This window comes from Pongo pygmaeus, chromosome X (assembly GCF_028885625.2).
Source record: "Pongo pygmaeus isolate AG05252 chromosome X, NHGRI_mPonPyg2-v2.0_pri, whole genome shotgun sequence".
NCBI lineage: Eukaryota > Metazoa > Chordata > Mammalia > Primates > Hominidae > Pongo > Pongo pygmaeus.
Genome location: NC_072396.2, coordinates 160,828,307 through 160,844,686, shown reverse-complemented (window position 1 = coordinate 160,844,686; position 16,380 = coordinate 160,828,307). Strand labels below are relative to the sequence as shown.

The 16,380-nt window shown below is 36.6% G+C and overlaps 1 protein-coding gene across 5 annotated transcripts in view; it reads right to left on the bottom strand.

Annotated features, from left to right (window-relative positions):
* Positions 1-16,380, bottom strand: part of VAMP7 (vesicle associated membrane protein 7) — a 57,034-nt gene that overhangs the window by 29,742 nt on the left and 10,912 nt on the right. For 4 of the 5 annotated variants that reach the window (XM_054472534.2, XM_063660434.1, XM_063660431.1 and 1 more), the window contains 3 exons: positions 13,019-13,076; positions 10,452-10,589; positions 8,142-8,232 (listed from right to left, as the gene is read on the bottom strand). In XM_054472534.2, the coding sequence (XP_054328509.1) occupies positions 8,142-8,232; positions 10,452-10,589; positions 13,019-13,076 (287 nt within the window). The remainder of the gene's footprint in view (positions 1-8,141; positions 8,233-10,451; positions 10,590-13,018; positions 13,077-16,380) is intronic. The other variant, XM_063660433.1, reaches the window with a different exon arrangement.

Sequence of the window (16,380 nt, the reverse complement as noted above, 5' to 3'; positions counted from 1 at the left end):
TTCTCAAGGATCTAGAACCAGAAATACCATTTGACCCAGCAATCCCATTACTGGGTATATACTCAAAAGATTATAAATCATTTTACTATAAAGACACATGCACATGTATGTTTATTGCAGCACTGTTCACAACAGCAAAGACTTGGAACCAACCCAAATGCCCATCAATGATAGACTGGATAAAGAAAATGCGGCACATATACACAATGGAATACTATGCAGCCATAAAAAAGGAGGAGTTCATGTCCTTTGCAGGGACATGGATGAAGCTGGAAACCATCATTCTCAGCAAGGTAAGAAAGGAACAGAAAACCAAACACCGCATGTTCTCACTCATAAGTGGGAGTTGAACAATGAGAACACATGGACACGGAGGGGAACATCACACACTGGGGCCTGTTGTGGGGTAGGGGGGCTAGGGGAGAAATAGCATTAGGAGAAATACCTAATGTAGATGATGGGTTAATGGGTGCAGCAAACCACCATGGCATGTGTATACCTATGTAACAAAGCTGCACATTCTGCATATGTATCCCAGAACTTAAAGTATAATAATAAAAAAAGAGCAAATGTGTAACACAGAAATTGCAATGGGTCAGGCTGAAGTATTTCCATTTTTATCCATAATTTTAGCAGTATGATGACATAGCTCAAAAGGAAAATAGGATATTCTACTTTTATATATTCAAATAAAAATATATAGATCGAGGTATCAAAAAAAATTCAACATCTCTTCATGATAAAAACTCTCAAAAAACTAGGCATAGAAGGAATATCCCTCAACATGATAAACGCCATTTATGACAAACCCACAGCTAACATCATACTGAATGGGAAAAACTAAAAGCCTTTCCTCTAAGAACTGGAAAACTCTCACCACTCCTATTCAACATAGTACTGGAAGGATGCCCAGTTTCACTACTCCTATTCAACACAATACTGGAAGTCCTAGCCAGAGCAATCAGGCAAGAGAAAGAAATAAAGGGCATCCAAATTGAAAAAGAGGAAGTCAAATTATCCCTCTTTGCAGATGATACGATCTTATGTCTAAAAGACCCAAAGACTCCACCAAAAAACTCCTAGATCTGATAAATATATACAGTAAAGTTGCAGGACACAGAATCAACATACAAATATCTGTAATGTTTCTATGCATCAATAATGAACTTGGTGAAATAAAACTTTATGAAATCAAGAAGGCAATCCCATTTATAATAGTTATGAACATATATAAAATACTGAAGAATAAATTTAACGAGGAGGTGAAAGACTCCTACAAGTAAAACTACGAAACACTGATGAAAAAAACTGAAGATGACACAAAGATACAGAAAGACATCTTATGGTCATGGATCATAAGAATGTATATTATTAAAATGACCATAAGCCCAAAGCAGTCTACAGATTCAATGCAATCTCTATTGAAGTACCAATGTCATTTTTCACAGAAACAGAAAAAACAATCCTAAAATTAGTATTTCAGAAACCAAAAAAGAATCCAAATAGCCAAAGCAATCCTGAGCAAAATGAACAAAGCTGGAGGCATCACACTACCTGACTTCAAAACATATTACAAGGCTACAGTAACCGAAACAGCATGGTTTGGTATAAAAACAGACACAAGGTCGATGGAATAGAATAGAAAAGCCAGACATTGATCCACGTATGTATAGCCACACATATATAGGCAACTGATTTTCAACAAAGGTGCCAAGAACGTACACTGGGGAAAGGACACTCTCTTCAATAAATGGCATTGGGAAAACTGGATACCCATATGTGGAAGAATTAAACTGGACCTCTGTCTCTCATCACATACAAAAATCAACCAAGATAGATTAAAGACTTAAATTTCAGACCCAGAACTATAAACCTACTAGAAGAAAACATAGGGGAAACACTTCAGAACACTGCTCTAGGAAAAGATTTTATGGCTAACACCTCAAAAGGACAGGTAACGAAAAGAAAAATAGACAAATAGGACTATATTAAACAAAAAAGCTTTTGCACAGCAAAGGAAATAATCAAGAGTGAAGAGACAACCAGTTGAATGGGAGAAAATAGTTGCAAACTATTCATTTGATAAGGGAATAATATCCAGAATATATAATGAACTCAACAGGAGATATACAAATAATCCCCTTAAAAAGTGGGCAGAGGACATGAATAGTCATTTCTCAAAAGAAGACATACAAATGGCCAAAAGGCATATGAAAAAAATGCTCAACATCATAGAAATGCAAATAAAAGCCAAAATGAGATATCATGTTACCCCAGTTAGAATGGTTACTAAAAAGATACAAAATAACAGATGCTGGTTAGGATAAGGAAAAAAAAAAAAAAACACTTACACACTGTTGGTGGGAAAGTAAACTAGTACAGCTACTATGGAAACCAGTGTGGTGATTTCTCCACAAACTAAAAATTAAACTACCATATGATCCAGCAATCCTACTACTGCGTATTTATGCAAAGGAAAAGAAATCAGTATATAAAAGGGATATCTGCAGTTGCATATTTATTGCATCCCTATTCACAATAGCAAAGATATGGAGTCAACCTAAGTGTCCATGAATGGATGAATGGATAAAGAAAATGTGGTCTATAAACACAATGGAATACTATTTGACCATGAAAAAGAATGAAGTCATGTCATTTACAGCAACATGGATGTAACTGGAGGTTATTATGTTTAGTGATATAAGGCAGGCATGGAAAGACAAATATCACATGTTCTTACTCACATGTGGGAACTAAAACAGTTGATCTCATGGAGGTAGACAATAGCGCAATAGATACCAGAGGCTAGGAATGGTGTGGGTATGTGGGGCGGAGCAGGGAATATGAGAGGATGGTTAATAGGTACAAACACACAGTTAGATAGAAGGAATAAGTTCTAATGTTTGATAGCAGAGTAGGGTGACTAAAGTTAACAATAGCGTATTATATATTTCAAAATAGCTAGAAGAGAGAATTTGAAATGTTCCCATCACACAGAAATAAATTCTTGAGCTGATGGACACCCCAAATATCCTGACTTGATCATTACACAGTCTTTGCATGTAACAAAATATCACACGTACCCCATGAATGTGTACAAATATTATGTATCAATTAAATAAAAGTCACTAGACAGCTAGCTCTCTTTTCCTTGCCCTATGGGAGAACAGAGAGAGAAGATGCTGTCTGCAAGCCAGGAAGAGAGCCCTTACCAGAACCTGACCATACTGGCACCGTGATCTTGGACTTCTACCCTCCAGAAATGTGAGAAAATAAATTTCTGTTGTTTAAGCCACTGCGTCTATGGAATTTTGTTACAGCAGCCTGAGCTAAGACAAATGACCTCAAATTAATAACCTAACAACTTAACTTTCCACCTTATGGATCTAGAAAAGAAGGGTAAACTAAATCTAAAGCTAGCAGTGGGAAGGAAATAAATATTAGGGTGAACAAATTAAATAGAGAACAGAAAAACTATAGAAAAAAAATCTATGAAACCAGAAGTTGGTTCTTTAGAAAGATCAATAAAATTGACAAACCTTTACGTAGAATGACCAAGTAAAACAGAGAAAAAACTTCCGTTACTAAAATCAGGAATGAAAGAGGAGACATCACCACCTAACTTACAAAATGAAAAGGATCTTAGGGGAATTCTCTAAACAGGAGTATGTAAATAAATTAGGTAACTCAGATGAAATGCACAAATTCCTAGAAAGATACAAACTGCTAAACAGACTCAAGAAGAAATAAAAAATCTGAATAGAGCTACAGCAAGCATAGAGACTAAATCAGTAATTTTAAAACTTCAGGCCAGGCACGGAGGCTCATGCCTGTAATCCTAGCACTTTGGTAGGCTGAAGCAAGTGGATCGCTTGAGCCCAGGAGTTTGAGACTAGCCTGGGCAACAGGGCAAGACCTTGTCTCTACAAAAAATCCAAAAAACGAAAATTAGCCAAGCGTGGTGGCACATGCCTGCAGTCCCAGCTGCTTGGGAGGCTGAGGTGGGAAGATTACCTGAGCCCAGGAGGTCAAGGCTGCAGGTAACCCTCCCACCAAGGGAATGAAAGAGGAATTAGAGAGGATCGTGTCACTGCACTCCAGCCTGGGTGACAGACAGACCCCGTCTCAAAAAACAAAAACAAAACCAAAAAAGCTTCACACAAAGAAAAGCCCAAGCCCAGGTGGCTTCAAAGGTGAATTCTACCAAATATTTCAAGAATTAATACAAAACTTTCACAAATCTTTCTAAAACAGAAGAAAAGGGGAACACTTCTTGACTCATTCTATGAGCCCAGCATTACCCTGGTATCAAAACCAAACAAAGACATCACAAGAAAAGAAAATGATAGACCAACAACTCTTAAAAATACAGACATTTAACAAATCCTCAACAGACTACTGGCAGGATGAATCCAATAATATGCAAAAAGGACTATACACCATGATGCAGTGGGATTCATTTCAGAAACACAAGGTTGATTTACTATCTGAAAATCAATTATTATAATACATCATATTAATAAAGAACAAAAACCATCATTTCAATAGATGTAAAAAAAATTGACAAAATCCAACACTATTTAATGATAAAACCATTCAACAAACAAGAAAAAGAAACTTCCTCAACCTGATAAAGGACATCTATGAAAAACCCACAGCTAACCTCATACTTAATTGTGGAAGATTCTTCAAGATCTCCCTAAGAGCAGGAATAAGACAATGATGTCCACTCTTACCATTTCTATTCAACATTATACTGGAGGTTCTAGCTAGGGCAATTAAGCAATAAAAAGAAATGAAAAGCATCCAGATTGAAAAGGAAGAATTAAAACTATCTCTATTTGCAAGTAGCATGATTCTATATAGAGAAAATCCTAAGGAAACTATTAAAAAGCTATTAGAACTAATAAATGAGAACAAGGTTGTATGATACAACACCAATTTATAAAAATCAATAAAATTTCTATACATTAGTACTGAACAATCCAAAAATGAAAGAGAAAAATTCCATTTACAATAGCATAAAAAAATACTTAGGAACAAGGCAAGAAGGCTGTTAGAAGAGATATTGTTAAAGAAAAATTATTCTGACACTGGTTAAAAAATGGTAAGGCAGATTTTGAGATTACTGCAATAGGGGTCAAGGCTATCACAATGGAGGGGAGAGATTGAGCTCAACTCCTAATGCAACCAAGACCAGTGGGGATTTGTGGCCAATGAACAGAGTGAGGGGGCCAGAGGATGGAAAATTACTAAGAGGAGACATCAAGGGCAAGGAGATTGTCTCCAAACTGGCCTAACAGGATTCCTGCTAAAAGCTGGCCGGACTTATATATCAAATATAGGGGACGAGGAACTTGATCAAGGGTGGGGTATTAGCAGGATTCTTTGCTAAGACTTCCTTAGGCAGGCCAAGGACAGAGCCCAAGGATGAGACCTAGTTTAATAGAGTGCTCAGAGGAGCTTGTCTAAAATTTGGTGAAGCAGAGTCTTTGTCATGTAAGACTTGCACACTGAAAACTACAAAACATTGTTGGAAAAAATTAAAGGAAACCTGAATGAATAGAAAGAAAGCCCATGTTCATGGATCAGAAGTTTAATATTGTTAAAATGGCTCCCCTAATTGATCTACAGATTCAACACAATCCCTATCAAAATCCCAGATAGCTTTTTTTTGCAGAAATTGACAAGCTCATCCTAAAGTTCATGAAAATGAAAGGTACCCAGAATAGTCAAAGCAATTTTGAGAAAGAATAAAGTTGGAAGACGAATATTTCCTGATTTTAAAACCTACTACAAAGCTATAATAATCATGACAGTCTGGTACCGGCATAAAGATAAATTGAACAGAACTGAAGGTCCAGAAACAAAGCCATACATCCATTGATAACTAATTTTTGATAAGAATGCTAAGATCATTCAACAGGGAAAGAAAAGCCTTTTCAGCAAATGGTTCTGGAACAACTGTATATACATATTCAACAGAATTAAGTTGGATCTCTTCTTTATTCCATACATAAACGTTAACTCAAAATAGATCATAGATAGAAATATAAGAGCTAAAACTAGTCTTGGAAGAAAACAAAGGAGTAAATCTTCATGATCTTGGCTTAGGCGACGGTTTCTTAGATATGATATTCAAAGCACAAACAACTAAAGAAAAAATAAATCGCACTTCATAAAAACTTGTGCTTCAAAGAACACCATCAAGAAAATGAAAAGACAACTCACAGAATAGAGCAAAATATTTGAAAATCATGTATCTGATAAGGGTCTAGTATCCAGAATATATAACGTACTGTTATAGCTCAACCATAAAAAGACAAATAACCCACTTAAAAACAACAAAGTATTTTTAAATAGACATTTCTCCAAAGGTAAAGAAAATATACAAATGGCCTATAAGCACATGAAAAAATGCTCAACATCATTAGTCATCAGGGAAATGCAAATCAAAATCACAATAAAGTACCATTTCACTAGACTGGGTATAATCAAAAAAGACACGTTTTGGCAAGGATGTGGAGAAATCAGAATCCTCATACATTGCTATTAGGAATGTATAATGGTACAGTCACTTTAGGAAAGTTTGGCCCTTCCTCAAAATGTTACAAAGTTGCCATGTGATCCAGCAATTCTATTCCTAGGTATGTAAGCAAGAGAACCAAAAACATATATATATATATATATATATATATGCTCACACAAAAACTTGTACACAAATGTTCACAGCAGCATTATTTATAATAACCAGACCATGAACTAATGAGTAGATACATAAAATGCATTAATGCATTGGAATTATTAGTCATAAAAAAGAATTAAGTATTGATTTATGCTATGACATGAATGAACCTCACAATCATTACGCTAAGTGAACGAAGACACAAAAGGCCATATATTACAAGATTCCATTTATACGAAATGTCCAGAATAGGCAAATTTATGAAGATGAAAAGGGAATTAATTGTTGCTTAGGTCTGAGAGTTGAGGAGAAATGAGGAGCAACTGCAAATGGGTACAGGGTTTCATTTAGGGATGATAAAAATGTTACAAAATTGATTGCAGCAATAGTTGTACAATTCTGTGAATATAGTAACCACTGACTGTATACTTTAAATGGGTGAATTATATGATATGTGAATTATATTTCAATTAAGCTGTTAAAAAAATGAAAGGGAATTAACTGGGAATGTTCTTGTCACATTTTAAATTTGCTGTTTCTATAACTCTAAAAATAAATAAGTCATTTAAAAGGAGTCGATTAAAAATGTTGATTTTTCTGGTAACGTTATGCATCTGCAATAAATAATATTGTAGCAATTGCCTGCCTCCACTTTCAGGCAAAATAAATACATTTGGTGACAAAAAAAAGAGTAAAAACAAATAGTAGTTGTCTCAACAGATTCTCTAGTCTCTATCTAGATATATAATTAAAACTAAAATCAAAGGAAATCACTTTAAATAGCCGAGACGTATATATCAAGAACCATGAAAATGTTTGCACATTTTGATTATTAATCCCATTCCTGATAATTAATCTCAAGAAAATAAGAAAAACATAATAGGCACAAAAATATAACAGTACTGTTACTGTAGGATAAACTTCTAAATCAGTCCTACTTAAGAGTGTTTGCAACTGGTTGACTAAGTCTCTAAGCATACTGTTCAGTCCAATTGACTTTCATAGCAAGAGGGCCTCAGTGAAGGAAGCACAACACTGACTGACATTCTTCAGCAAGCTCCTTATCTGGCTGCAAAACAGCACTCTGAGTAACACTGTGCTAAAGAACCTATGCGTCCAAAATTCAGACAAGGTTAGGTAACCCGTGATACATTAACTCAGTGAAATACTGTACGATCAAACTGACCAAATTATTCTAAACTGCTGAATTATCATAAGGTTCTTAGAAATTAGTCTTGCTAAGCAAACTAGTAAATTTAGAATGAAGAATAGTTGCAAGGACAAAGAAGAAACCATTTGCACAAGCAGACAGTATCACAGGTGTCTCAGCTAACAATTAACTTCCAATGGTAAGAATAAGGAAGTGCTATTTTGGCTTCTCTAGAATAATTTGACCCCAGTCAAGTAATCTTTATCATTTTTGCCCACACGCATGAAACTATGCCATGAAACATACCTATGTTTCTGACCATGATTCCTTTCAGTTCATCCACTTGGGCTTGAGTCTCCATCACTTTGTCTAGGCCCTTATTCTCAGAGTGATGCTTCTATAAGAAAATAAGTTTTAACTTATGGTACCCAGACATTATTTACAATAGGAAAACAAAAATAAGGGGAATGACAATTTACACTGACGAATGCTATAAAATTATGTCTCTATTGATATAAAAGATACATGTCACTTCACTGGAAAAATGTTACAATACCCAGGAAAAAATATGGGCAGCATAAAAAATGCTTCTATACAAACTGTAAGTATGTAGTCTAAAACTTACCTTATTTTAAATAAAATAAAAATAAACATATCAAATACACATGTGACTTGTGGGGCAGAGATTGCGGGGGATATATAATCTGTGCTCAGACAAGGAAGAAAGGAGAAAAAGAAGACTGTAGTTGGGGCAGTGGGGGAAAGAATGCTGCAAAATTGTTCCCCACTTCTTGAGTATGATGAGGTAGGGGCTGGCCCAGCCTCTCAGCATCTGTTCTTGTATCTGCCAGGATCACAGCATATAAACTATTTTTATTGGCTTCTCACAGGATCTAGAATCTAAGACACTGATAATATATATTTTGAAATTATTTATCCATAGCTAGTAATTATGGGGTGCTTAATACACAATGTTCCAGTCATTTCGTTGTGTTAAGTGCTTCAAACGGGATATTATTTAATCCACCCCAAAACTCTATGAAACGATGCTATTATTATCTCTATTTACAGATGAAGGAATAGGTAGAGATTTTGTTCAGAAGGTCACACAGATCTAGAGCTAATGACAAATTGGTTAATTTGAAAGTTTTGTTTCTAGCTGACCCTATTTACTTTTGACTAAGCACTGGTATTTTTGTTGTTGGTAGTGTTTTATACAGTTTTACATAGATGAACGTTTCCTAGTGGGGAGTATGAAACAAACCAACTGCTTGAATAATAAAGGTTTATAAGTAACCAATTTAAAGGGACTTTATTGCCAGAAGAGTGTGTGTGTGTGTGTGTGTGTGTGTGTATGTGTATAAAATTTAGAAATGTAATACTCAGAGTATTAAAAACACAGGAGAAGTGAAAGTATTCAATTACAATACAGCTTTTTTTAACTCACAACAAAATCATAGCTAGAGCTTAGGTCTTTATACTCAAATAGTTTCATGGATAAAAGGGAAGCATTTTGAAAGGTGTCTGACATCATGAAAACATAAATTAAAACCACAATGAGATACCATTACACATCAACTGGAATGGCAAAACTTAAGACCACATCAAGTATCGGCAAGGATGCAGAGACACTGGAACTGCTGGTGAGAATATAAAATGGTACAACCACTTTGGAGAAAAAAGTGGTGATTTTTTTTTTTCAATTACATATCACCTACCATATGACCCAGCAATTCCATTCCTAGGTATTTATCAAAGAGAAATAAAAACATATGTCCACACAAAGACTTATACATGGAGGTTAACAGCAGCTTTATTCATGATAGCTGAAAACTGGAAGCAACCCAAATATCCAGCAACAGGTGAATGGATAAACAAACTGTGGTATATGCATATACTACTACTCAGCAAAAAGGGGAACAAACTACTGATTTATACAACATGGAAGAATATCAAGAGCCTTACACTGACTGAAACAAGCAAGACACAAAAAAGTACATACTGTATGATTCTATTTACAGAAAAGACAAAACTAATTTATAGTGATAGAAAACAGATCAGTGGTTGCCTGGGGCAAAGTGTGGGGGAGGGGACCAACTGGTAAGGGATATGAGGGAATTTTTAGGGTGATTAAAATGCTGTCTTGAGTACAGTGGTATTTCACAGGTATATACACATGTAAAACCTCACTAAGCTGACAATTAGGGATTCATACAGATGAAGAGAGTTTCAAATTATTAATTTGGGTTGTTAGAAAATTAAATTTCCCTCATGGAAGGGTAGAAGGTTTATGTACGGGTTAAAAGATCATTTGGCATGTTGAACACATTTAAACATCAGATGGGTAGTTGAACTAGATGATCTTTAATGCTCTTCCAATCATGAGACACTGTGACCACTATTAATAGAGAATACAGAGATAATAAAGAATATCACTGTTTTCTACCCTAAAATGGCCCCTTTACTTTTTTTTTCAATCAGGGAAGTTTTATTATGTTGACTTACAGTAACACAATCAGAAAACTATATTGCAGGTCAGGGCCCCTTAGATTCATAGTGTTTGAAGGTAATAAAGAAGATATAAATCAAAATACCTTATCCTGAGAAAGATCTTACCAGCTGTGCAGCCAAGACACTTGAGAACTCGCTATTCATGGCATATGGAAGTGCTGTCTGTGCTCTTGAACCATAAGTAGTCTGGAACCTCTTCTTTATCTCATTCAGAAAATTAAAGGCTCGGGAACGTTCAAAATCCTGAAAAGAGATCAACACAGAACTCACATTTAGAAAGTAAACAAAGATGATGTGAGTGATTAAGAACAATAAAAAACAGCTAACATTTACTGAGCAATGATTCTCTGAGAAGGAATTAGCATTGATCCTATCTTAAACATAAGTAAAGGAAGGCTCTGAATAAGTAACTAACTTGTCCAAAGGTCCAACAACTAGTAAATGAAAGAGCTGAGAGTGAATCCAGATATATCTGGTCATTGACAACTGAAGATAATGATACCTAGGTTATCAACTTCTTGACATCAGGAGTTGGATTTTACTGCCTCCATATATTTCATAGGATCTATTAGAAGGCCCAGCACAAGAATATGTTTAATAAATCCCATAATAATCATAGAGTCTTTCACACATACAGATAATACTACTGATATTAACTTCAAATTGAATTTTTTCAATAGTGGTGGTATATTTGAAAAGATCAAGTGACATACTCATGTCTAATCCCAGCCAGCCAAAAAGTATGTGTGTTCTTTAGAAGAATACCTTAGAGGAAAAAAATGAATGTGTGTATATGTGTTTATGTATACATGTGTATGTGTGTATCAAATTATAGCTCAAGAAATATGAGGCTCGACTCTAACTATCCCAGATTTCATTATATTTTTCTTCTACTCCAAGCTCTTCCATATCAGTCATTTCACATATAGCTGGATTTTTTCGTACTTTTGGAAAATATTGTGAAGCCAGAGATAAAAATCATTGTGATGATCACTATGGTTAACAGTCATTTCCCTTTCACCCAAGATGCTTAGTCTAAGCCAAGGGTTCTTAAATTGGGGTCAATGGTCCAAATTCAAGGGGCCTTTGAACTTGGATAGAAAAAAAGAAAATCACATCATTATTTTTATCAATCGTTAACTTATATTTCAATTGTGAATATAGGTAGTATATTAATAATTGGGGTAGTATTAAACAGTACCTGTAACTGTCACCAACAGAAATCTTTTTTCATATACCATCACAGTTACAGATATCTCAAAATATTGTCAACACCCATCACATCAAGATTATTAGTTATTAGACCTATGACTAGATCTTGTCAATGAGTTCATAAAGAAGCATATATATTACTACATCAAGTTTTTAAAATATTTTGAATACTATATATATATATATATTTCAATATAATTGGCTTTGTTAGAATTGTGTGTGTTTTATACATTTAAAAGCATTCTGGAAAAGGAAAATTAAAAAAAGAAAACAAAAACATTCTGGGAGTGTCCCACAAGTGACGAGTCTGTGATACAATAAAGATTAGGAACCCTGATCTATGGCAACCATGCCAATTCCAAGTCTCTTTGTCAGTAGGCAGTTTAGAAATGAGCATGCAGCCAATAAGACATGAAAGGAAGTTCACTTTGAAAGCAGGGGGAGGGGAGGGCATGCAGCTGGGAAAAGCTTCCTCATTCCTACAATAAGACACTCAAGAAGACACAGTCCCTCTTCTCTGGACATGAATAAATAAGTATGTAGTTCTACGTAACCAAAATGGCAACCTGTCTGGGAAGAAGGAGACATGGAGGAAAGCAGAGAAGAGAAAGGACCTTAATGACATCATTAAGTTACTGAGAATTTTGGGCTGAGAGCCGACAAATAGTCATACCTAACCAATGTAAACTACAGGTTTATATAGCTAATCATAATGTATTGTAATTTTGTTTTTCCAAAGTTCACATACATTAAAGAATTCATTAACTACTGATAGAAGGAATGATGTTATCTAATTTAACATTCCAGATAAACAATTTTTGAGAGGTTTTGATATCAAAGAATTATAATTATGAACATCAATTCTCACTACAAAATAGAATAAATATAGAAGTTGCAAGAGGCTAAGCTAAAACTCTACCAAAATTGAGTTGATTTGCACATACCCCAGTATCAAGTTTTCTTAACATTTGCTGCTCTATATGACAAATGCAAAATATTAACAATTCCAGCTATGTAAAGTTCGCATCACCTTTGCCCACCATAGGTACAGATCAGCAGTCCCCAACCTTTTTGGCACCAGGGACCTGTTTTGTAGAAGACAATTTTTCCAAGGACTGGGGGAGGGGGAATGGTTTCGGGATTAAACTGTTCCACTTCAGATCATCAGGCATTAAATTCTCATAAAGAGCATGCAATCTAGATCCCTCGGATGCATAGTTCACAACAGGGTTCACACTTATATGAGAATCTAATGCTGCTGCTGATCTGACAGGAGGCGGAACTCAGGTGGTAATGCTCATAGGCCGCTCACCTCCTGCTATGTGGCCTGGTTCCTAACAAGCCACAGACCTGTACTGGTCTGCAGCCTAGGGGTTGGGGACCCCTGGTATAGATAATTAAGAACTGGCTGTATTAACAATACACATAGTTAAATAGCAATATGTCTTCAAGTTACTTACATCATCAGTGATACAAAGATATACAATCCTGTCTTGGCAGATGTAATGAAACAAATAACTGTAGAATAAAAGATATAAAACTTACTGTGGTTATAAGCAACATCACTTTTACTTCTATCTTCTATCTATGTATAAGCACGTTCAGTACTGCCAATGTCACCATATTACTTATGGATACAGTCTATTCTCCCTCTTCCCCTTCCCAATATACCTGTTTCTTTCAAGTCAAACTGATAGAAGTACATAAGAAATAAAAAGAAGATCTGTATTCTAGCTACATAGCACAACAGCATGTGTATTACCCATTAGAATGATAGCTGCAAAAGCATAATTGGACTCTTAAAGCATGAACAAGAGATGACGTCTTAGGAGGAGCATGTAATTAAGATTAACCCCCAATAGGCCATATGGTTTTCTTTGCTTTTTCCTAAGTTCTTAAAGCAAACATCTTTTCTACTAAATTCTCAACATTTGAGTATCCACTTTGAGTTAGTTACTATGCTGGATGCTGAGGATACAAAAAAGCAAAACCACCAAGTCCCAGTCTTCACAGGGATCACAGTGTAAGGAATTACAGTGCAGCATGGCAAACAGGATGACAGGAAAGTTAAAGGTGCTCTGGGGACATATTAATAGATGAGGCACGAAATGGAGATTTGCCAAAGGGTAACCAGAAAGACTTCCCAGAACAAGTGATGTCTGATTTAAGACCTGAAGAATAAGTAACAGATAGCAAGGTAAAGAGTGAGCGAAAGGCCAGGCATGGTGGCTCATGCCTGTAATCCTAGCACTTTGGGAGGTTGAGGCGGGCAGATCACTTGAGCTCAGGAGTTCAAGACCAGCCTGGGCAACATGGCAAAACCCCGTCTCTACATAAAATACAAAAATTAGCCAGGTGTGGTGGCGCACGCCTATAGTCCCAGCTACTTGGGAGGCTGAGGCAGGAGGATCGCTGGAACCCAGGAGGTTGAGGCTGTAGTAAGCTGAGATTGCGCCACTGCACTCCAGGCTGGGTAACAAAGTGAGACCTTGTTTCAAAAAAAAAAAAAACAACAAAAAAAAGTGAGCGAAGAGTTTTTCCAAAGAGGAAGCAGCAAGCATAAGGGCCTAGAGGTAAAACAGCACATAATAGATTTAGGAAAGTAAAACTGGCTCACATGACTAGAGTACAGAATGTGAAGAAAAAGTAAATTATCTGGACAGACAAGACTGGAGAAGTAAGCAAAAACCAGGTTATACAAGACTTTATAAACCACACTGTGCATTATCCTAAGAATAATGAATAAACATCCAAAGGTTTTAGCCTAGGGAGGGTGTGATCAGATTTGCACTTTAAAAAGGACACATTAAAAAAAAAAAGGACGCATTGGCTAGAGTGTGGAAAACTGACTCAAAGGAGGACCAGACAGGAGACTACCGCAGTATATCGGGTAAGAAATGAGGAGGGAAATAAACTAAAGTAGAATGGGTAATAAAGAAAAAGGGACAGAGAAGAGAGATAGGAGGCAGCATTTATAGAACTTGGTGACTGGCATGAGACAGGTTAACTAAATTTTGCCTCCCACATTTGTACCTTGGGCAAGTGGATAGATAGGGGTACCTGTTGAATTATATTAATGTTCACAGAGGACTGACATGAATTACAAGGAGATACAGGAACTCAGGCAAAATCTTTTCCTCCAATACTCTAAAACTATTTGCACCATTTCCACCAATGACTTCCACATTGCCATATCCAGTGGCTCTCTCTGAAACATATGATAGTGTTGACCACTTCCTTTTGGAAGGTGTTTTATCTTCACTAGATTTCTTGACATCAGGCTTGCCTGGTGCTATAGACTGAACTGTGTCCTTTCAAAATTCATATGTTACAGTGTGACTATATTTGGAGACAAGGCCTTTGGGAGGCACTTAAGATTAGATGAGGTCGTGAGGGTGGGGTCCTCGTGATGGGATGAGTGGCTTTAAAAAAGAAGAAAGAGATCACTCTCTTTCCACCACCTGAGAACACAGCAAGAAGGTGGGCATCTGCCAGCCAGGAAGAAGGCCCTCATCAAGAACTGAATTAGCGGGCACCTCATCCAGTCTCCAGAACTGTGAGAAACAAATATCTGTTGTTCAAGCCACTCAGTCTATGGTATTTTGTTATAGCAGCCCAAGCAGGCTAATATACCTGGTTTATATCATAGACCCTTTCCCTTTACACTAATGTTTTCTAGCTTCCTTAGCCTCCTGCTTTTTTCACACTTACTCCCTGGAGGGCAGCATGCACTCTCATGTTTTGTTGTAGTTTGTTTTCAGCTACCACAATTATGCCAATGATTCCCAAATCTACATCTGACCTATCTCCTGAGCTCCAGGACTACCTACACTACTGTCTACTAGACATATCCAACTGGACATACCATAGACAGCTTAAACATGACATGCCCAGAATGAAAGTCATCACTTTCCCCATAAAATTTGTTTCTCCTAAACCAGACTTGTGAGTCACTTGGTGCACAGGCCACAAAAGGTAACAAGGTATGATCCCTGCCATCAAGAAGCCTACAGTCAGCGTACAGAAATAAACAATCATTTCAATTATAATACAGTCTGAGGCCAGGCATGGTGGCTCACGCCTGTAATCCCAGCACTTTGGGAGGCCGAGGCGGGCGGATCGCCTGAGGTCAGGAGTTCGAGACCAGCCTGGCCAACATGATGAAACCCCATCTCTACTAAAAATACAAAAATTAGCCAGGCGTGGTGGCACATGCCTGTCATCCCAGTTACTCAGGAGGCTAAGGCAGGATAATCACTTGAACCCAGGAAATGGAGGTTGCGGTGAGCTGAGATTGCGCCATTACACTCCAGCCTGGGCAACAAGAGCGAAACTCCATCTCAAAAAAAAATAGTGTGAAAAGTGTTACAATATGAACAAACTAGATGCTATGTAGACACATAAAAGGAGTGTCTGATTGGGGTGCCTGACTCAGTGTTAATGTTCAGGGGTTTCTGGAAAAGGAAACATCTAAGCTCAGGCACACAAAGTGAGATTTTTAAAAAATTAAGTAGACAAATATATTCCAGTAAAAGGTAACAGCTATTGCAGAGGCTAGGAAGAGAGAAAGAACCTAGCATTGAACTGTAAATGGCTAAGTATGAAGTATGGCTGGAAAGCAAAACTGAGGACTAAAGTAGTAAAAGATGAGCCCAGAGAAGGAAAAAGTGGCAGATCTTGAAGAATATTCCAAGTCCCGTTAAGGAATTTTCCTTGAGGGCAGACAGTATCTGTTGAAGGAAGGAACATGATCAGAACTGCCCTTTTAGAAGCATTAAAGTACAAATTAAGAAAGTATTTCGCTTGGGACCTGTAAAGTGAG